Below are 20942 nucleotides of genomic sequence, written 5' to 3'. Positions count from 1 at the left end.
GGCCGGGAGGAGCGGGGCGGGGCCAGGGCGGGCCCTTCCCCGGTCCTCCGCCTCCGGCCGGCCCCGGCCAGCCCCTCCGGCCCCAGGCGCCGCGGCGGGGCTGGGCTAGGCTGGGCAGGGCCGGGCGGCAGTGCGCACGGCTGCCGGCCCGCCCGCCGGCCTGCGTCAGAGCCGGAGTTTTCCACTGACGGAGGCAGGAGGAGGAGGAGGAGCCGCGGGGGCCGGAGCGCGCAGCTGAGCGGCGGGCCGGGCGGGCAGACGGGCAGACGCGCGGGGAGGCGGGGAAGGAGAGCCACGGACTGCGCGCAGCCGAGCCGAGCGCAGCCGAGTCCGAGCCTGAGCAGCGGCCGCCGCGCCCGGCCGGGGGATGCGGACCTGAGCCTGCCGGTCGGGTCCGTCCGGTCGCGTCCAGTGGCGTCCCGGCCATCGCCGCCGCCTCCGAGCAGCGCTCCGGGATTGCAGCAGGTTAGCTTCCCCCCCCCCCCCCCCCCCCCCCCCCCCCCCCGCGCCCCCGCCCCCCCCCCTTTGCCTTCCCCTCTCCCCCTTCCCCCCCGATCTCCCCTCCCCCATCGCTCCCGCTCCCCCTCCCCCTCCCCGGGACGGCAGCCCTGGCGGGCGCCTCCGTGCCCGGCCGGACAGCGGCGGACGGACGGCGAAGGAAGGTTCCGCCCCGCCCCCTCCCAAGTTTCCTGCCCCCTCCCCCGGCCCGCCCGGGGATGGATTCCTGGGCGGGCAGGAAGCAGGAGTAGGTAGGTGGGGGAGCAGGATTGCGGGGGGGCCCTCTGGCCCCGGCCCGCGGGCGCCAAGCGGACCTCGCAGGCCGCGGGCGGGAAGGAGCGAAGGGGGAGGGCAGGACTGCCCTGCGGGGAGCCCGCCCGAGGCTGCCCCGCACGTGGGGCTCCGCGTGTCACCTGCGGGTGCGGGGGGGGGGGGGAAGGCAGAGGGAAGGGGGGGGGGGGGGCCCGGGGGGGGGGGGCCCGGGGGGGGGGGGGGGGGGGGGGGGGGGGGGTCGGGTAAGGTGAGCGGGAGTGAGCGCGCCTTGGACGGTGGGTGCCCGGTGACAGCGGCAGCGGCCGTGTGCGTGTCACCGTGGAGCGGTGACAGTGACCGTGCGTGTGTCACCGAGTGTGTGCCCGCATGACTGTGTCTGGGTGAGTCACACCTTGTGGGCATCTCCCTCTCCCTGGCCGGACTATCTGAGGCCCGGCGGCCCGTCCATTTGTGCTTGGCCGGCCCTCGGGAGCTCCGGCCCGGCTCTGCCTCTGCGGTGACATTGACCCTGCTGTGCCCTCCCCTTCCCCCACCCTTGGCTGCCCGAGCTGCCCCTCCCTTCTTTCCCCTCTGACCCACCTGGAGCTCGGGGCCAGCCTTAGCCGCCCAGCCCGGGATGCCTTCCAGCTCCCCAGCGGGTCATACCTGGGAACTTGGGGGCCGGCCTTGGCCCAGGAGAACGAACTCGTGTCCCTCCCCCCTCCCAGGGACTCCTGGATCCGGGGAGAGGGTGGTGCCTGCCCCGGGGGCACCCCTGTCTGTCACTCAGAGGCCCCCCCCAGCCCACATTGGATCTCACACACAGACCCTAGGCTTACAGGCTGCTGCCCACAGATCCACATCTATCCATTTGCCTAAACAGGCTGTCTTTTTTTTTCTAAATGAGTTTCATCTGCTTTGGACTTTATATCCTCCCCCTTAGGCATGCAGTAGGTGCTTAATAAATGCTTGTCAGTTGATCACCTCATCCTGGGCTTCCTACCTTGTTTTGTGTCCTGGACCCCTTCTCCAAATCCTTATCTACCTGCCTCAACTCCATAGGATTGCCGAGCAAACTGAAGAGTGATGTAAGCTAGCACAATATTTTAAAATCAGGCCTCTAGATCCTAAGTTAAGAACTGGGGAGCTCATCAGATTGCTTTAGCCAAAAAAACCCAAGGGAGGCAGAGAGTCCCCTTAACAAGCATTTATAGGGTAGCTGTGTGGAGAAGCACCAGCCCTGGAGTCAGGAGGACCTGAGTTCAAATGTGGCCTCTGACACTTAACACTTTACTAGCTGTGTGACCTTGGGCAAGTCACTTAACCCCAATTACCTTGCCTTCTGCCCTCCAAAAACCAAAAAAAAAAAAAAAGCATTTAATAAGCACCATCGGCAACCTTGCCTTGGAAGAAGGTGATTTCCTCAGGGATCACAAGAGAATAGACCAAGCTTCATTTTACAGATGAGACACAGAGAGTGGCCGGTCCCAGTTCCCACAGAGATGTTTGAACCTAGGTCCTCTGTGCCCTGTGCCCTTCCCATTGTACCACACTTCCTCCCAAGGGAAGGAGACACAGCATAGCCTAGAGTAGGCTGTGGGCATGGCAGATAAGGGTGACTGTTTGACGGGCCAATTTGGACAAGAAATGCTTCACTTTTATCTGAGCAATCATGGAAGGCTTGGGGGGGGGATGGGCGCCACCTGGGCTGCCCTTTGAAGGAAGATCTTGACAGTTATATATATATATGTGTGTGTGTGTGTGTATCTATGTATATACGTATAAGGAGAGAGATGCACACTTTCTATCTCTATCATGGGAGTATGCTAGAAGGTGATCTGGAAGGGACATAGAGGTCATAGAGTCTCCCCCCTCTTTTTTTGTGTGTTGCTTTTATGTATTGTTAATTAGGGTTAAATGACTTGCCCAGGGTCACACAGCTTGTAAGTGTTTGAGGTAAAATTTGAATTCAGGCCTTCCTGACAATTACTCTAACCGCTTTGTCACATAGGGAAGGATTTCAAAGTCAAATTTGTTTTCCTGGTGTAGTGTTGGCCTGTGTTAATGTATGCAAATAGGAGAGGGTCAGGGCAAGACTGAAATCTGTAATAACAACAGCTAACTTTTATTTCTCTGGCACTGATGGTGACATTTTTTCCTGGAAGGCACTGAGAGTTTATCAGGGCAGTAGTGACTGAGTCCAACGGGTACGTTGCCAGCCAGGGAGATGACAAGCACCCGGGACGGTGAGGGGCCTTGAAGCCATTCCTGATGTAAAATCTTCACCTGTAGAACCTGATGAGGAGATAAGACTATGGCCTAAGAGCCCAATAGCTGCCACCTTCACAGGGAGGCAGATAAGAACCGGAACAGACATTTCTGTAGCACTTTAAAGTTTGGCAAGTGTTGACCCTCACAACCAGACCTTGCCCAGGTAATGGAGCCGTTACTGCATCCATTTTACAGGTGAGGAGACTGACTCAGGGAGAGTGAGGGACCCTCTGTAACAAAGGCTATGAAATTACTCAGTGCTGGAGTCAGGACTGGTCCCAGTCCAGTGTTTCACGATGCTTCTCTTCAGGAAACCAGATTGTAGTCTGTAGCATCTCCCTCTTGAAAGCTGTCCTAGATGGGATTAAGCTGCCTTGGTGTAGGGAGTGAGTTCCCCATCCTTGGTGATGGATGTTCTGAGCAGAGAAGCAGTGAGTGACTCCTGCTCTGAGGTATTTAAAGAGGATTCCTGGTAGATGAGATGACCTACCAGTGAGGCTTTTGGACCAGGCGAACTTCTGTGATTCAGTTTTCGTTTGAGGAAAGTGATCCCTCAGAAAAATTGTAAAGTACCCTAGGTGAGGTTGTCAGTCGGTGGTAGAAACTGAGACTTGGTGAGATGCTTAGTAGGACAGGGATTGCCTTGGAGAAAAGGAAATTAATCCCTGGAGAGGGGGGGGGGGAATCTTGGAGCCAGGCTCCAAGGCCTCAGTCAGCCCTGTTCTCACTCTCCCACTCTCATTTCATGTTCTTAGTGGCTTTGAGGGAGGGTCAGGAGAGGTATTAGGGAAGAAAAAAAATCGATTCAGCTTTGGGGCAGAGGACCTATAGAGGATGGAGCTTCCCAAAGTTGTCTCAGAAGTTCAGAATTTTAAGAGATTATTTAGTCCCAAACTCCATCTGACAGACAGGGAAACTGAGGTCAAGTGCTTTGGACAAGGTCACTCAGCAAGCTAATGGCAGTCAGAACTGGACAGGAATGCCAACGTCCTGACCCTTGTCCCAGTGATCTTTCTATAGCTCTACCACAGCTAGGCCTGTGTTTCTGCTTCTGGATCTTTCTGGAATTTTGTGACTTTTGTGCGTGTGTGTCTGCCTCTCTGTCTTTTTTTTTCTTCATTACTCTGCCTGGTCTTTTTCCCCCACCAATCACATTGAGGACATTAGTGACTGCCCTCCCTCACAGGCTCTCCTGTGGGACCCGCTTCTTCAAATTAAAGGCTGATACTCTCCTCTAGCAATGGGGTCCCTCCAACACCCCTTGTACCAGCTGCCATGGGGGGAGCTGGGCTTCCTGATGCCTTGACTGTGGACAGAAGTAGCTTTGGAAGTTTAAAAGGACAAATTCCTGAAATTCCTGCCCAGGCCTCTGGAAGGAGGGGGGATGGGCTGCCAGTGAGGATGGGGGGAGGGGAGCAAAAAATCATAAAGCAGTTGTTCATGGGTCCAGACCCACAAGAGCTGAGTTCAGATCCTGCCTCTGCCTCTTAAAAGCTGAGATTTTGGGTAAGTCACTCCCCATCTCTGTGACTTTCCTTATCTTTAAAATATCAGGGTTTGACTAAAGGGTGTCAAATTTGAATGTAGCCTCTTCTGGCTGAGTGACTGATCCCGGCTCCCTCCCCCATGCCAGCCCTATTAGAGGAGACCCAGTGGGATGTGCCTAGAGGCTAGGCCTAGGATGCTGAGGAGGGATAGAGGTCTGGAGGCCAGAATCTCAGCCCAGGCACCCTCTAAGATGCCCTTTGCCGGGGCTCAGAACTTTCTGGTGCTAAGACCCCTCTGGCAACTAGTGAAGCCCATGGACTCTTAAGTCCCCTAGGCCCAGGTTGAGAATCTTCTGCTCTGGCCAAAGTTGGAAACCAAATCCTGGTCTGAATATGGGCAAAGTGCTTCTGTTACCGATCCCCTGTCCTCCCACTGGCTGGGCCTGCTATGGGAGCGGCTTTCTGTTCTGCCTCTGTGCTTATGCAGTGCCCATGGTCCATTCTGCAGATGGGCCTTTCCTTTTTTAATCCTATGTTCCTGCCCCTGTGGCCTTGGGAAGAGCAGCCCAGTGGGAGGCCCAGGGCTGCAGGGGTCCCCTCCAGGTCCTGGTGTCTCTCAGTCTCAGTTTTGAGGGGAGGTCTCTTTTCTCTCTTCTTCTCTCTCCAGGCTCCCTGTGTGTTCTAGGGCAGCCTGAGTTTGTATCCAAGATGGGAGAGGAAGCTGCTTGTCCTGACTCCCAGGTGGGCTGGCTGACCTGCATAGAGAAACCTTTCCCAGGCCTTAATCTTAGCCGCCTCCTTCTAAGACCTCTAAGATGATTCCTAAGTTAGCCTGCATGTCCTGTGGGCACAGAATTCTTTTGGGCATTAGCCTGAGAATTCCTTAAGGGAAGGGACTGATTTTTATCTTTCTTTTGTATCTCCAGTACCTAGCACTGTGCTTGACACATAGTAGGTACTTAATCCTAGCACAGTGCCCACACATAGTAGGCACTCAGCAATTTTAGCACAGGGTCGGCACATAGTAGGTGCTCAGTAGCTTTAGCACAGGGTTGACACATAGTAGGTGCTCAATAGCCTAAACACAGGGTCTGGCACATAGTAAGTACTTTAATAAATATTTATTCCCTTTCCCCTGAAACTGCATCTATAGGGGTCCCTCCTGTTGCTGCCTGACACCTTGGCATGTCAGCCCCTCTTTGTCTAACATTTCCCCACCTACCTTCCCTTCTCCAGGCAGGGGGCCTGCACCTTCTACCTTCACAAAATGACTCATGCCAGCTACACCCAGTTGTCATGTCAGGGGAGACACCTAGACCTGCCATCCCGAGAAGGGCAGTTTGGGGGTTCTGGGGTGCTGTCCTATGGGAACGGGGAAACAGCTAAGAGCTGACAGTTGGCTAGATGGGTGTTGGGGGCACTCGATCTGGAGGCTGGGAGGGCAGAGGATGAATGTCAAGTATCAGGCCAGGCAGGGATGTGGGGGGAAGGGCTTGGGGGCTTGTTGTTTGTGGTTTGGTAGTTGAGGGGAACAAGAACAAGGCCAGCAGCCCCGGAAGCAGCTGTGCCCATCCCTTTGACACATGCTCCTTTCATTCTCATAAACCCCTTAGTGGGGGAGTAGGAAGCCAGTGGGCAGGGATTAGCATTCCTGTTTTACAGGTGAGGAGACTGAGGCCCACCAGCCCAGTCGGATTGGTGGTGACTAGTAGGAAGTCCAGCAGACGGTTAGGAAAGGGGGCAGGGATTTGGACATTGGAGCCTTGGCACTGATGGGGCGGGGGAGCAGGAAGGCTTTTCAGACGGAGCTGCTAGGGGCTTTGCCTGTGCTAAGGGTGGTAGAAAGAGGGGAAAGCAGCTGGGAGGTGAGTCAGGTGGAGGCCGGGTGTCTGGGTGAGCCTTGCCCTGGACCAGGCGCTGGGGCCATAGGCGGCTGGAAGAAATCCAACCCCCACCCTCTCCATCTGTTCTGGCCAGAGACCAAGGAAGTGAAAGCTTAGGCAGCCACCTGCAGCCTGGGGCTGGGGCCCCTGGGAGCCGAGGATGGTGGGAGAGGAAGGAAGAGAGGATGAGGGGGGAGGTGGACCATTGGCTCTTGGTGGGAGAGAAGGACAGTAGGGCAGCAGGGAGGCAGCCAGTGGGCAGGAGTTGGGGGCCTGCCATTCAGTTGCCTTGGTCACATCAGACTCAGTGACCACATTTGGGGTTTTCTTGGCAGAGATACTGGAGGGGTTTGAAATTTCCTTCTCTAGCTCATCTGAGATGAGAAAGCTGTGGCAAACAAGGTTAAGTGACTTGCCCAGGGTCACCCAGCTAAGTGTCTGAGGCCAGATTTGAACTCAAAATGATGATTCTTCCTGTCTAGAGGCTGAGTCCACTTTCCTACCTTGCTGAGGCAGGGCTTAGGAGACTGGAAAATGCAGAGGCATGAGATGGAGGAAAGGCTTTTGTGTTGGTAATGCTTCTAGATGCTGCGACCTGGCCCTTCTACCCACTTGAGATTGTGCATGTTCTGTAACTTGGTTCCCTTGGTTCATTATCCACTCCCAGGTGCTTCCTGTGTTTTAAACTGGGTTTCAGAAATAAACACCCCATTCTGAGAGGTGCCTTCTTCTAAGCCAGCTGTTCTCTCTCCAAACCCACCCTTCTCTTCTGAAGCTCCTACCTTTTAATCATCAGCAGCGATGAAAACACCACCTGTGCCCCTATAAGCTTCAGCTTTTTTGGCCTAGTGATTAAATAAAGCCTTGGCCATGCTTTTCACATTTCTTCGCATGGTCTCATTTGGCCGCCACACGAACTAGCAGAAGTGAATGGTGATCCTCAGGAGCTTCCCATCATTCCCTGGGAAGATACCCCAAGTGTGGAGCACCCTTCCCCAGCTCAGCACGTGTAACCTGCTGGCACCCATGCAGCAGACTTATTTCTTGGGACATGGGAATGCTGTTCTTTGGGGTGTCAGGCCCCTCCTCTTTGGGAGGAAGGGTGCCTGTAAGACACCTCCCCAAATCCAGTGGTCTTCTGATGCTTTGCTGCTTGAGATGGGGTTAGGAGTCCCCTCTGATGCCAGCTTTTACATTCTTCCTCCATTCCCTCTCACCCAGGGTTAGGGCCTGCATTGGTGGTTGTTATTTGATGCTGGCAGAAACACAGAGCTCATCTGTACCCTTTTGGATGCCTGCAGGATCCCCCCTTTTCCACCTACATGTCTCAGGTGTCTTTACTTTCCTGTTCTTGTAGCTACCTCTTTGTCCTAATGCCCTTGGCATTAGTGATTCCTCCTCCAGGGAGCTTGGGACGGCATTATTCTATTAGAGCAGGCCTTGTCTTGTGAGAGACTGTCAGTATGTGGCACTGCTTTGTGCCTAGGTGAGGTGTACCTTCTAATGAAGGCTCCGACCCATGGCTGTTGTCTATGGGAAGGCCTCATGGGGACAGTCCACTTCTGCCTAACTCTGTCTACCTCTGCTACCCTCCTCTTTCCATCAGACTCCTCCCCCTGGGGGGCTTGTGCCTACTCTGTTTGGGGATCCCCAGAGCCAGGAGCTGCGAAGCATCCACTGAGGGGCCCCAGGCTCAGACCTTAAGCAAGCCGAGAGTGCCAGGGCTGAGTGTGGCAAGGGTGACCTGGCCTGGAAGGGGCCAGGCAGGGAGATGCTGAGCTCTGCAAATCGGGATTGGAGAGTTGGGGCTGAGTCAGAGAGGGTGCTGCCTGGCTCAGCCTCCCTCCCTCTCCCTCTCCCTCCCTCCCTCTCTCTTCTCTCTCTCTTCTCTCTCTCTCTCTCTCTCTCTCTCTCTCACTCACTCTCAGCCTATCTGTCCCTCTCTCTCTCTCTCTCTCTCTCTGTCTCCCCATTCTCCTGACGCATCCAAGTTTTCAGTCAGAGCCTTCTGCTGAGCTGAACAGTTACTAATAATAACTTTACTCTATCACTGCTGGCAACCCAGCAACAAAGTGCACGCTTGTGTGTGTGTGTGTGTGTATGAGGGCTGTAGTTTGGCTGAAGATGTCACACAGATACACACACCCACACGCGCAGGCTGGCTCACGTACTCACTCACACCCAACCATGTGGAGGGTGAGTCACAGACGGGCTCATCTTCCAGGAATCCTCCCCAGGCAGTCTTGCCATCACCCCTGTGAGTGGAGAGGCCCTGGCCCCGGCCCTATCCCTGCCAGGTTAAATCCCCATTTGTTGGTGGAGGATGCAGATTTTCGGGTTGGTGCCTCCTTCCTTGGGCTGACCCAGTGCCAGTGCCCTTGGGGGTGCAGGGAGAATTTCTTGGTTAAAGGGAGAGAGGAGGTGTTGGCAGAGGACTCAGGGCCAGCCTGGGTGTTCGCAGCTGCCCAGGGGGTTTGTGGGGGGGCACAGTGACCAGGGCCTGTTCTCACTCAGAACTTTTCCCTTAGGAATCTCTTCTTCCTTGCAAGCAGACCTCACTTTGAATTCTACTTCATACAGGGCCCTCTAACTTTGGGGAACTCTGGGTATGGAAGGGGCCCAGAGGACAAGAAGTTCAAGGTGACCTGAGGCGTTACAGGGCCATGGGCTCAGAGCTGGAGGGGACCCCAAAGGCCATCTAGTCTGGCACTCTCATTTTACAGATGAGGAGACTGAGGCATGACTAAGTTAATGTCACATGTGGGGCCAGAGAGAGCTAGAGTCAGGAAAGGCCTCCAGGCTCATCCGGTCCAACTGTGTCCTTTGGCAGATGAGGATGCAGAGGATGGGGCATGCTGTGCTTCGCTGTGGCCGCGCAGCTCGTGGCCCGTGGCAGCCCCAGCTTGTGGCCCGTGCCCCCCCCCCGCCCCAGCTCGTGGCCCGTGGCCGCCCAGCTCGTGGCCCGTGGCTCTCACTTGGGAGCCCTTGGATTGCTCCCCAAGGGCTGGTGCTGGGGCGAGGTCAGCAGTATCAGCGTCTCCACTGGCTCAGCTAGCTCCCTGCCATTTTCAAGAAGCCAGCATGTTGCCTTGCTTCACACCTTGGCTCTGTGTGTCTTTTCAGGTGCAGGCATCAAGATGAGCGGGCTTTTGAAGAGGAAGTTTGACCAGCTGGATGACGACACCTCGGCCTCCTCCGCCTCCTCGTCTTTCTCGCGCTCCTGCTCACCGACCTCGTCCGAATCCTCAGGCTGGGACTCTGATGAGGAATTCCACCCGGATGCCTTTGTGCCCAGGGACCTCGTTGGTGAGTGTCCCCTTCCTTCCCCTCCTGGAGGTGGGCATAGGTGTGGGGTGGGTGACCCCAGAGCCCTTTTCAGAGCCTTAGAGTTGGCAAAATGCCTTCCTCCTTGACTCCAGCCCTGTGGGAGAGGTAGTGCCATTTCTACATCTCCCTTTGACAGATGAGGAAACTGAGGCCTAGAGCTTGTTCATCGGATCATAGATTGTTTTGAGCAGGTGTGCTTCACCTTTTTTTGTGTCGTGGACCCTTTGGGCATCTGGTGAAGCTGAGAACCTTCTCAGAAAAATGTTTTTAAATGCACGTAACCTATGTGTGGTGATGAGGGATATGTGTATGTAGAAATATAGGTATTACAGTATTAAAGAAAATGAACAGACCCCAGGTTAAGAACCCCTGGTTTAGAGCTGGAAAAGACCCACCGGGTCATTTGAGCCCAGCCCTCTCATTTTACAAGTGGGGAAACTGAGGCTGAGAGAGAGGAAATGCCTTGCAAGGCCATGGAGGTAGGAGGTGGGCGAAAATGTCAGAGCACTCCCAGGAGCCGAGTCTAAGGCCAGGACTGAGAATCTCCTTTGTCCTCCAGCTCCGTCCATCCTCAAGAAGACTCGCCGCTCTGCCTCAGGGAGTGTGGCCTTTGCTGGGGTCACTGTCTTCTACTTCCCAAGATGCCAGGGCTTCACCAGTGTGCCCAGCCGAGGGGGCTGCACCCTGGGCATGGTGAGACGGCACCATGCCAGCTGCCACTTCACTCTAGAAGAGTTTGCACAGGAGCAGGCCTGCTCACGGAAGGAAAAGCTCCGAATGAGACTGAGGGAGGAGAAGCTGGAGGCCCTAAAGTGGAAGGTAGGGGAGCCCATAGTCATGTGTGTGCCATGTGCCTACACATGTGCACACTCAAACACGTGTGAGGGGAGGGCTGGCGGGAGGGCTGCCGGCCTTGTGGTCATGGCCCTAGCAGAGGATTCCTTGTGATGTGCCAGGGCAGCCTGGTTCCTCCTGCTCTGCACTCGGTGCAGATTGTCCTCCAGTCCAAGCCCGTGCCCACTGCCGCCTTCAATTTTGGGCGCATTGGCTCTTATGGAACAGGCCATCCGCTAGAACTACCCAGTATTTTTTCAGATGAACATGATTTTCCTCCATGTTGAATTTGTGAAATTGAGTTTTTGACTCCAGGCATGAACTTTTGCTTTTTCCCATCAGTCTTTTCTGCCCCCTGCCCATGCCCCCCATGCCTGTGACTTGGGAGGCTTATCTGGTGTCTCTTTGCCCACCTCGCCCCTGTCCCTTACCCCCTGCAGCTCAAGACCAGTGGGATGCAGGAGCCAGAAGAGACGCCCCAGCTGCCCCTGGAAGAGGCCAATGTGGAGGTGACTGACGAGGAGCTGGACAGTGGGGCATTCCTGCAGCCCTACTCGGCTCGCCAGCGACGCCGACTGCTTCGGGCCGTGGGCGTGAGGCGCATTGACCGGGAGGAGAAGCAGGAGCTCCAGGCCATCCGGCTTTCTCGAGAGGACTGTGGCTGCAAGTGTCAGGACGTGTGTGACCCCGAGACCTGCAGCTGTAGTGTGGCCGGGATCAAATGCCAGGTGGGCCCCTGGGGGAGAGGGGAGCAGGGCTGAGCCCCGAGCTGGGGGGGACTGCTGTCCCTGGAATTATCATCCTTATTGCTTCTCTCTTGCTTTGGCTGCAGATGGACCACACGTCCTTCCCCTGTGGTTGTACCAAGGATGGCTGTGGGAACCCGGAGGGCAGGGTGGAGTTTAACCAGGCCCGCGTGCAGACACACTCCCTCCACACCCTCACCAGGTTGGAACTGGAGAGCCAACAGGAAAGCTCAGGGTCAGAGGCGGAGCCATTGCAGGGCAGTCCTGCCGCTGCCTTTGCCTGCCTGGGGGACGAGGCTGGGCCCCTGGGGCCTCCCCCACCAACCCCGACCTTTCCATTCCCCCTGGGCATGGAGATTCTGGGCGACAGCAGTTGTAGCAGCTGCATGACCGACTCATCAGCGTCCTCGGTTCCCAGCGAGGACCCCTCTGAGGGCAGGCCCTATGGAGGAGCCAGTCCATCTGACAAGCCACCCTCTGACCTGGATGATGATGGTCTGGCCCGGATCCTGCATTTCAGTGATTCCAACACCCTGGAGGAAGAAGACGAGGACGAGGTGGCGGAGGAAGGGGGCAATGTCCCTGACATTGTCCACTGCCAGGATAACCTCAGCAGCTTCCCCTCCGTGGACTTCTTTGGCACAGCAACTGATGGCTACCCCAGCCACATGGCCAACATCATCTCCGACTGCCTGGATGAGAATGCCAACCAGGATGCTCTCTGCTACCTAGATGGCCTCCCCAGCCGGCCAGCCACAAGCACCAGTTCCTGCTGTCCCCTGCCTCCCTCCACAGACAGTTGTAAGAGCTACACAGACCTAAGTCTGTCCTCTTCTGATTCCCTGGATCTTTTCCAATCCTTCTCCGACTACAGCCTGGGTCCTCTCTACCCCTCACCCAAGGACTCGGAGAATGGGGACAACCTCTCTGTGCCACAGCCTGCCTTCTCCCCCTCCAGTGACCCCACCGCCTGCTTTCTGGAGTCCCTCATCGGCCTGTCAGAGTCAGTCCCGGAGATGCCTGCGCCCTTCTCAGACAGCCAGCTGCTGGAGGATGCAATTAAGTCCTCCCTCATGGAGATGGTGAAGGTCTAAGAGGGCCTGAGGTGGCTGGGGGACCATGAGGAGGGACGTTGGCGTCGTCACTCAGGGACTACTGGAGTTCTTTCGGAGCTGAACTGTCTGTAGCTTGGGCCAATAGTCTGTCCCCAAGGCCTATGGGCTCTCAGTGTGATCCTGCAAGGCTAGCAGGCAGACCTTTTACCTATTTATTGCAAACTGAAGGGACAGGAGTGGTCACTGGAGCCTAAAATAATATGTCTTATTTAAACTGATTGTACGTACCTCAGATGTATTAGGTGGAAAGGACAGTCCCATTATTTTTTTTATTATAATACATCTGTATTTATTTTTTTTCTTATGCTATGTACAGAGGAGAACGTTGCAGGGTTTTGGCATGAACTGAAAGGTACAGTGGGAGGACCCCCGACCACTAAGAGCCCCTTGTCTGAGACTCTGCACCTCCTCATTCCCTTCCATCCATTGAATTTTAGACAAGGAAAGGCCTTTGATTTCGTTAAACACCTTGTCAGCTTTGCTGCCCCCATTCTTAAAATAGAGACTAAGAAACCTCTGGGGCTGAATCAGCTACTTCGGCCGGATGGCCTAGCTGGCTTCATTGGGGCCATCAAGGCCGTCTCAAGGTCGAGGGCCATCTAGGGTCCAAGCACTCAGGATGGCTGAAGGGTGTGAGTCTCCTTTGGAAACGGACTAAAGCTGTACAAAGCCTTTGTAAGTTATTTCCTGTAATTTATTTAGAAATTGATGAGGATCTGGCCCCGAGCCCCAGGTGATCAGCTCGCCCAGCGTCTTGCTGCTGTCCATCTGTCCGGCCATCTGCTGTCGAGAGCTGAGTCGATCTGGAGAATCCAGAATCTAGAGGAGCCGCTTGTGCCTGGGATGGGGACCCTCTGGGTTCCCGCTCTGCCTTGGTGGGCATTCTGTGTGCACACGTTTCCTGTTTGTGTTTGTATGTTCTGATCAGAAGGAAACACATCTGGACTCTCTCCCTCTGCCCCCCAAATCCTTATCCCAACTAAGAAAGAGAAGTTATTTCTGAGTTAGCTGGGGGAGACCCTTCCCAGCGATCATCCCCTTTGGATCAATTTGAGCCCCTGAGTCCTGTGTTCCAAACCTCCTTTTCGCTGTCCTTCCTTGGCCCGCCTGTGACGTGATGAGGGGGCAGAGGAGACGGGGAGTATGGAAGGTCTGCTTTGTGGGAAAGGGACCAGCTAGCCTAGGCTGGTGACCAGCCTGGCTTTCCTCAGTTAGCCCTTACACTCCACCCCACCCTGGTAGATTTATGTGATTTTCAAAATGCAAAGTAAACATTTTCCAGGCTGTAGCTCATTTCTTCTGTTTGCCAAAAATCAATGTTTCCTTTCTTGGTTGGGTGCTCAGCAATAGATGGAATGGGGAGTGTTCTGACCCTACCCCAAAGGGGTTCTTAGGTATCAGGATCACTTGGGTTCAGCTGTCCCCTGTATATATATATATGTCATGATTATTTTGCTTAAAGGTACAAGTAAAGAAAATGCTTTATTTTTAACAATTCTGTTTCTCTTGCTTTGTCTCACCGAAATAAAACCCTGAGGTTTGGGGATGGCAGCTGTCTTCTGAGCCAGGCATTGGGGGTGGCCAGCAGAGACAGCCTCAGAGATGATGCCTGGGATGCCAGGTCATTCAGAGAAACGTGGGCAAGAAACTCGGGGCCAGCTGGTACCAGCTGCTGCATTCCAGACCTGTTCTCCAAGGTGTTTGATGATCTGAAAGTCTGCCCCAGCACCCCTGCACTTGGGGAGTGGCCCCCCTGGGGTAGGGGCCACAGACACTTCCTCTGCCCATTGGAAGCCCTAGTTGACCTAGCCTGGCAGAAGCAAACCTGTTCTCTCACCCTAAAGGCAACCAGGTACCTGAGGAGTTGGTCAGTAAGGGGAAGAATCACCGAAAGTACCAATGGAGCATTTCTGTCACTTGAGTAATGCTGGGCCCAAGCCCTGGATGCTTTTTCCAAGGGGACCTTCTTTACAGATTAGGGGCAGGTAGCCAGATCCTCTGAGCAGGGGAGCACAAAGCCTACTCATACACCAGACAGAGGCCTGAAGGGTGACCTGTTCCTTATAGAACGGATGGGGATCTGCTGGCTGCTGGTCCCTGGGCTCTTGAATCCTAGGCCCATTTTCCAAACATTCTTTTCTCTGTCCATCCCTTGGATCTCGGCGCTGATGGGCTGGAACGTCTGGCCTTCTCTACCTTGGCTGCAGCTCTGAGCTCCCCACCCAAGGAGGCTACCAGGCTCAGCCTCCCCCAGGAGCAGGGATTTCAGGCCTGGGACACCATGCTGGCCTCTGGCTCGGCCCTAAGAGGCAAGGATAAGTAGAGACAGGGCAGGATGTGTGTGTGTGGCAAGAAAGCCATTTGGCCCCAAGCTGGGCTGATGTCGTGGGAAGGCCAGAGCTGGAGGCCCAGGACCTGGGCTCATTTCAAGGCTTGTCTGCTTTATTACCTGCCTGACCTTGAGTTGGTCCATGGCCCTCTGGGCCTCAGGGTTGGACTTTGAGCCTCTGCCCTTCTCCCCTGAGGTTGTGATCACCAGGGAGAGGGCTGGGAAGAGCAGTCAGGCTCAAGCAGGGCGTCGCAGAAGCAAGGACTTCCCCGCTGGGTGGTCCTGGCCGGGGCTGCCTGACCTGGGAAATCATTCTTCAAAAAAAATATGGTAATTCCTTCCTTCAGTGAAATTGGTTTCTGTTTATATCTTGTGCATTTAAAAACGTGATTCTGAGCAGGGGTCTGTGAGTTTAACCAGACTGCCCAAAGGGTCCGGGTCACAGAGAAGGTTGAGTCCAGACTCTTCAGCAGACAAGGAAGGAAAGTGGCTCAGAGAGAGTGTGAGACTGGCTGAGCTTGCCCAGCTAGTGAGGTGGGGGGTGTTTGTATGTGTGTGTGTGTGTGTGTGTGTGTGTGTGTGTGTGCAGGGGAGGGTAAGGCTGCACCTCCAAGTGGCAGGTGTAACCCAGCTTAGTCAGTCAACAAACACTGATGAGGCCCTTACTCTGTGCCAGGTCCTGTGGAAGGCAAAAACTGCTCTTGATCTCAAGGAGCTCACATTTTAATTGGGAAATTTGTTGTTATTTTCAGTTGCATTTAACCCTTCCTGACCCCGTTTGGGGTTTTCTCAGCAGAGATCCTGGAGTGTTTTGCCATTTCCTTCTCCAGCTCATTTTACAGATGAGGAAACTGAGGCAAACAGGGTGAAGTGACTTGCCCAAGGTCACACAGTGTTGGAAATCAAATTTGAACTCAGGAGATAAGCATTCACGACTCTAGGCAGGGCTCTGTGCACTATGGCGCCCCCTAGTGGCTCCTGATTGGGAAGACAACATGCACATAGCCACACACAAGGTAAAAGCAGGTGAAGGGGTGTTGTATGGACAGGACCTCCCATGTGACCGATGAATTATATCCAGTTACCACTCCTGCCTAGTCTGGCTCCATAATTTTCACAAACTGACGCCTGGCCCAATGGCTCCCCCAGTGTCTCCAAGGGCAGCGCAGCCTGACATGCTCCCTGCTGTCCCTGGGGAGGGGGTGAGCATCTCGGACACCTTTCCCCTCCCCCCATGCTTTCCTGGCTTCACCTGGCCACCTCTCAAAGTCCCATCCTCCCAGAGGACAAGCCCTGGTCCTTGACGTCCTGGCCTGGCTGGGAAGGGCTTATTCCCAGTTTCTGGGAATGGCCTGGTTCCCATTCTTGTGCCCCTGCTGCCGCCAAACCCAAATGGGAGCCAGGAGCTAGGCTGCCCTCTCTCCCTTGACCTCTGATGCCTTAGGAGGGTGCTGGAGACCTGGGTTTGACTCTCTCCGGTCCCTGGGGCCCTTCCCTTGGTCTCAGTGGGGACATGGTGTGCTCCTCCATCCAGAGGTCCAGAGGATTCCATAGTTAGCTACACTTAGAGCAGATCAGGGAGGGAAGGATATCAGAAGCATCCCCACCCTGCCTGCCTTTACTCAGACGGTTCGTGGCCCAGGGCATACAGTGGGTGCTGGACTTGGAGGGAAAGAGCTTCTGCCGGCCTCGGTAACCCTAGCTGCCAAATGGGGATTATAATAGCATTTGTCTTTTAGGGCTGTTATGAAGCTCCAAGGATAGAGTAATGGGAGTAAGACTATTATCTACCGGACTGTGTACTAAGCACTTTACAAGAATCTCACTTGATCCTTACAATGGCCCCATTTTAGAGTTGAGAAAACAGGCAGAGGCTGTGATTTGCCCAGGGTCAGACAGTAAGTATCTGAGGCTGGATTTGAACTCAAGTCTTCCTGAATTCAGGCCCAGCCCTATATTCATAAAGTGCTTTACAAACCTTTCACACAGTATAAATGCTAGCCAGCTACCATCTCTCCTTGGCAAAATCTCCCAGGAAGGCGGCCAACCATGACACCTCTTGTCCTTCCTCCCAGCAGTTTGAGGAAGGGGCAGATGCACCTCAGCACCTGCCAGGTACCATTGGCAGGGGAAGCCATGTCCTTGCCTGGACTGCCCCAGTAGCTTTGAATGGGGTTCAACCTTTTAGGCCTTGGAGATCAGTGGAAAAGCTGGCCCCACATACACTTATCAAGGGCCCCAGTAATTCCTCTGGTATTTGCTTCACCTGTTTTCTGGGTTGTAAAGCCATGGGGTTTTTGTTTTGTTTTGTTTTTGGTGAGGCAATTTGAGTTAAGTGACTTGCCCAGAGTCAAATATCTGATTTGGGATTTGAATTCAGGTCCTCCTGACTCCAGGGCTGGGTTTAATGCCTGGTTAAGAAAAACTCCAGGGAATGCAAGGATGGTTTAATATTAGGAAAACTATCAGTATAATTGATCATATCAACAATAAAACTAGCAGAAACCACATGATTATCTCAATAGATGCAGAAAAGGCTTTTGACAAAATACAACATCCATTCCTATTAAAAACACTAGAAAGTATAGGAATAAATGGAGCCTTCCTTAAAATAATAGGTAGCATCTATTTAAAACCATCAGCAAATATTATATGTAATGGGGATAAGCTAGAAACATTTCCAATAAGATCAGGGGTGAAACAAGGGTGTCCACTATCACCCTTCTTATCAATCTGGTACTAGAAATGTTAGCAGTAGCAATTAGAGAAGAAAAAGAAATCAAAGGAATCAAATTAGGCCAAGAAGAGACCAAGCTATCACTCTTTGCAGATGATATGATGATATACTTAGAGAATCCTAGAGAATCAAGTAACAAACTACTTGAGACAATAAATAAATTTGGCAAAGTTGCAGGATATAAAATAAGCCCACATAAATCCTCGGCATTCCCATATGTTTCCAATGAAATTCAACAGCAAGAGATAGAAAGAGAAATCCCATTTAAAGTTACTGTAGATAGTATAAAATATTTGGGAATCTACCTGCCAAAACAAACCCAGGACCTATATGACCACAACTACAAAACATTTTTCACATAAATAAAGTCAGATCTAGCTAATTGGAAAAATATTAATTGCTTGTGGCTGGGTCAAGCTCATATAATAAAAATGACAATTTTACCTAAATTAAAATTATATATTTAGTGCCATACCAATCAATTTACCAAAAAACTACTTTATAGAGCTAGAAAAAATAGTAACAAAATTCATTTGGAAGAATAAACGGCCCAGAATATCAAGGGAATTAATGAAAAGAAATGCTAGGGAAGGTGGACTAGCTATACCAGATTTCAATCTGTATTATAAAGCAGCAGTCATCAAAACTACTTGGTACTGGCTAAGGAATAGAGGAGTGGATCAATGGAATAGATTAGGTACATGAGATCCAGAAGTCAATGACTACAGTAATCTATTGTTTGATAAAACCAAAGACCCAAGGTTTTGGGATAAGAACTCACTATTTGACAAAAACTGCTGGGAAACCTGGAATATAGTATGGCAGAAACTGGGCATAGATCATTATCTAACACTGTATACCAAAATGAAGTCTAAATGGGTGCATGATCTAGGTATAAAGGCTGATATTAAAAGAAATCTGGGAAAGCAAGGAATAGTTTACCTATCAGATTTATGGAGAGGGAATGACCTTATGACCAAACAAAATTTAGAGAGCATTATAAAATGCAAAATGGATAATTTTGATTACATTTTAAATTGAAAAGCTTCTGTACAAACAAAGCCAATGTAACCAAGATTAAGAGGGAGGTGGGAAATTGGGAAAGAATTTTTACAACCTATGTCTCTGATAAAGGACTCATTTCTAAAATATACAGAGAATTAAGTCAAATCTATAAGAATGCAAGTCATTTCCCAATTGATAAATGGTCAAAGGACACGAACAGGCAGTTCTCAGAGAAAGAAATTAAAGATATCGCACATGAAGAAATGCTTTAAATCACTATTAGAGAAATGCAAATCAAAACAATTCTGAGGTACCACATCTCACCAGTCAGATTGGCTTAGATGACAAAACAGGAAAATGACAAATGCTAGAGAGGATGTGGGCAAATTGGAACACTAATGCATTGCTGGTGGAGTTGTGAACTGATCCCACCTTTCTGGGGAGCAATCTGGAATTATACCAAAAGAGCTATAAATAATTTCATACCCTTTGACCCAGCAATACCACTTCTAGGATTATATCCCAAAGAGATCATAGAAGTGGGAGGAAGACCCATATGTACAAAAATGTTTATAGCAGCTCTTTTTGTGGTAGCAAAGAATTGGAAATTAAGGGGGTGCCCATCAATTGGGGAATGGCTGAACAAGTTGTGGTATATGCATGTTATGGAATACTATTGTGCTATAAGAAATGAGGAGCAGACGGTCTTCATATTTACCTGGAGAGGATTACAAACTGATGCTGAGTGAGAAGAGTAGAACCAGGAGAAATTTGTACACAATCACAGACACAACGTATGTGTGATGATGACCAACTTTGATAGACTGGACTCTTCTCAGCAATGCAGGTTATAAGTCAACTCCAAAAGACTCATGATGGAGAGAGATGTCTACATCCAGAGAAAGAACTAGAAAGAACTGAGTTTGTATCCAGATTGAAGCAAACCACCTGATCTTTTTCTTTTTCTTGTTTGGTTTTATTTCTTCTTTACCATTTTTCATTCCATCTGATACAATCCGTCTTTATAACCTGACTAATGCCTAATGTGAAAGTATTTACAGATCCTATACTTGCCTATGTGCCACCATGGGGGTGAGGGGGCAGAGGGGGACAGAATGTGAAACTCAAGGAATTGTGGAATTGAATCTTATAAACAAAAAGTAAACAAACAAATTAATAAAAATTTTTTAAATTAATTAATAAAAGAAAAACTCCAGGGATCTCCTTCCCTTGACCATTGAAGTTCAATTAAGCAAACATTTCTGGAGTGTTTTGCCCAGAAGAGGCCCTGTTATGTGGCTGACAGAGCAATCCAGGCCCTTTGCCCCTGCCCTCCATGGCCTCTAGCCTACCCCTGGATCTCAGAGCCCCCCTAGGCTTCCCATGCCTGGCCCAGCACCCTGCCCTACCGTGCCCTGCCCCTGGGAGCTCCTGCCCAGCCTGGCTGGACGAATCCCTGCCTGGGCTTGGCTTGGCTCCCATCCAACTGCCCAGGCTCCACCAAAGTGTTCCAAGTGGGCTCTCCCCAGCCATGATGACCCACCGACTCCAGAGCACCAGTCCATTCCAATGTAATGATAGCTATCCTTTATAGGTTTACAAAGTGATGGGCAAATTATCTTGTTTGACACTCTTGGTAGGAACATTTTACAGAGGAGCAAACAGGCACAGAGTGGTTAAGCCACTGGTCCAGGGTCACACAGCTAGAAAGAAGCTGAACCCCACCCAGCCACCCACATCCCCTGCTCCTGGCTTCATTTCCTCCAGGTCCCAGCCAACACCCCAGGTCCCTTCCCAGCCAGGCCAAAACGTCAAGGACCAGGGTTTGTCCTCTGGGAGGATGGGACATCGAGAGGCGGCCAGGTGAGGCCAGGAAAGCATGGGGGGATAGGAAAGATGGCCGAGACGCCCCACCAGGTCCCCCCAGGAGAAGGGGAGAGGGTGTCCTTTGTGGCCCTGAAGCATCCTAAACATCCAGACCCAAGCAGGGCTGTCTCTGTGGAGTACTGCTTCCCTCTGGTGGCAAACTCAGCTAATGGACAAGTAAATTCTGCCTTTGGGGCTGCTGAAACAGACACACTCCTGGGATCTTAGGTGACAGAGATGGAAGGAATTGAATCCAGCCCCCTTGTTTTGCACATGGAGAAACTGAGTCCTGGAGAGGTTGTCAAGTCACATCAAGCATTTATTAAGCACCTACTACATGCCAAGCTCTGTGTTAAGGACTAGGGATACAAATACAAGACAAAGGGGGGGGAAATCAGGCCCTGCCCTTTGCGGAACATTCTATTGGAGGAATCCATTAAAGGGAGCAGAAAATGGGTTGGGGGTAGGGAAGGCACCCAAACCATCAGAGTCAGAGGTGGATCTGGAAGGGGAATGAAAGCTCTGGAGGAACTCAGCCATGGGAGAAGGGGGCAGAAGAGAGAACCTCCAGGATGGGAAGGCAGCTGAAGGA

General features: G+C 52.4%; 1 protein-coding gene across 2 annotated transcripts; it reads left to right on the top strand.

Moving 5' to 3' along the window:
* Positions 1-264: 264 nt before the first annotated feature.
* On the top strand, positions 265-13908 carry CSRNP1 (cysteine and serine rich nuclear protein 1). 2 transcript variants are annotated; one of them, XM_069084333.1, is made up of 5 exons: positions 265-465; positions 9515-9697; positions 10278-10537; positions 10993-11280; positions 11385-13908. In XM_069084333.1, the coding sequence occupies exons 2-5, from the start codon at positions 9529-9531 to the stop codon at positions 12390-12392; spliced, it is 1725 nt and encodes a 574-aa protein (XP_068940434.1). In that variant the 5' UTR covers positions 265-465; positions 9515-9528; the 3' UTR covers positions 12393-13908. The 2 variants fall into 2 exon arrangements, with proteins under 2 accessions (XP_068940434.1, XP_068940435.1); XM_069084334.1 differs by lacking the exon at positions 265-465 and adding an exon at positions 8610-8648.
* Positions 13909-20942: the final 7034 nt, after the last annotated feature.

Source organism: Petaurus breviceps, unplaced genomic scaffold (assembly GCF_028583685.1).
Source record: "Petaurus breviceps papuanus isolate PSGF00001 unplaced genomic scaffold, PetGlider_PUasm1.0 174, whole genome shotgun sequence".
Taxonomy (NCBI): domain Eukaryota; kingdom Metazoa; phylum Chordata; class Mammalia; order Diprotodontia; family Petauridae; genus Petaurus; species Petaurus breviceps.
The sequence above is the reverse complement of the archived record's forward strand: the minus strand, read 5'-3'. Positions and strand labels throughout refer to the sequence as shown.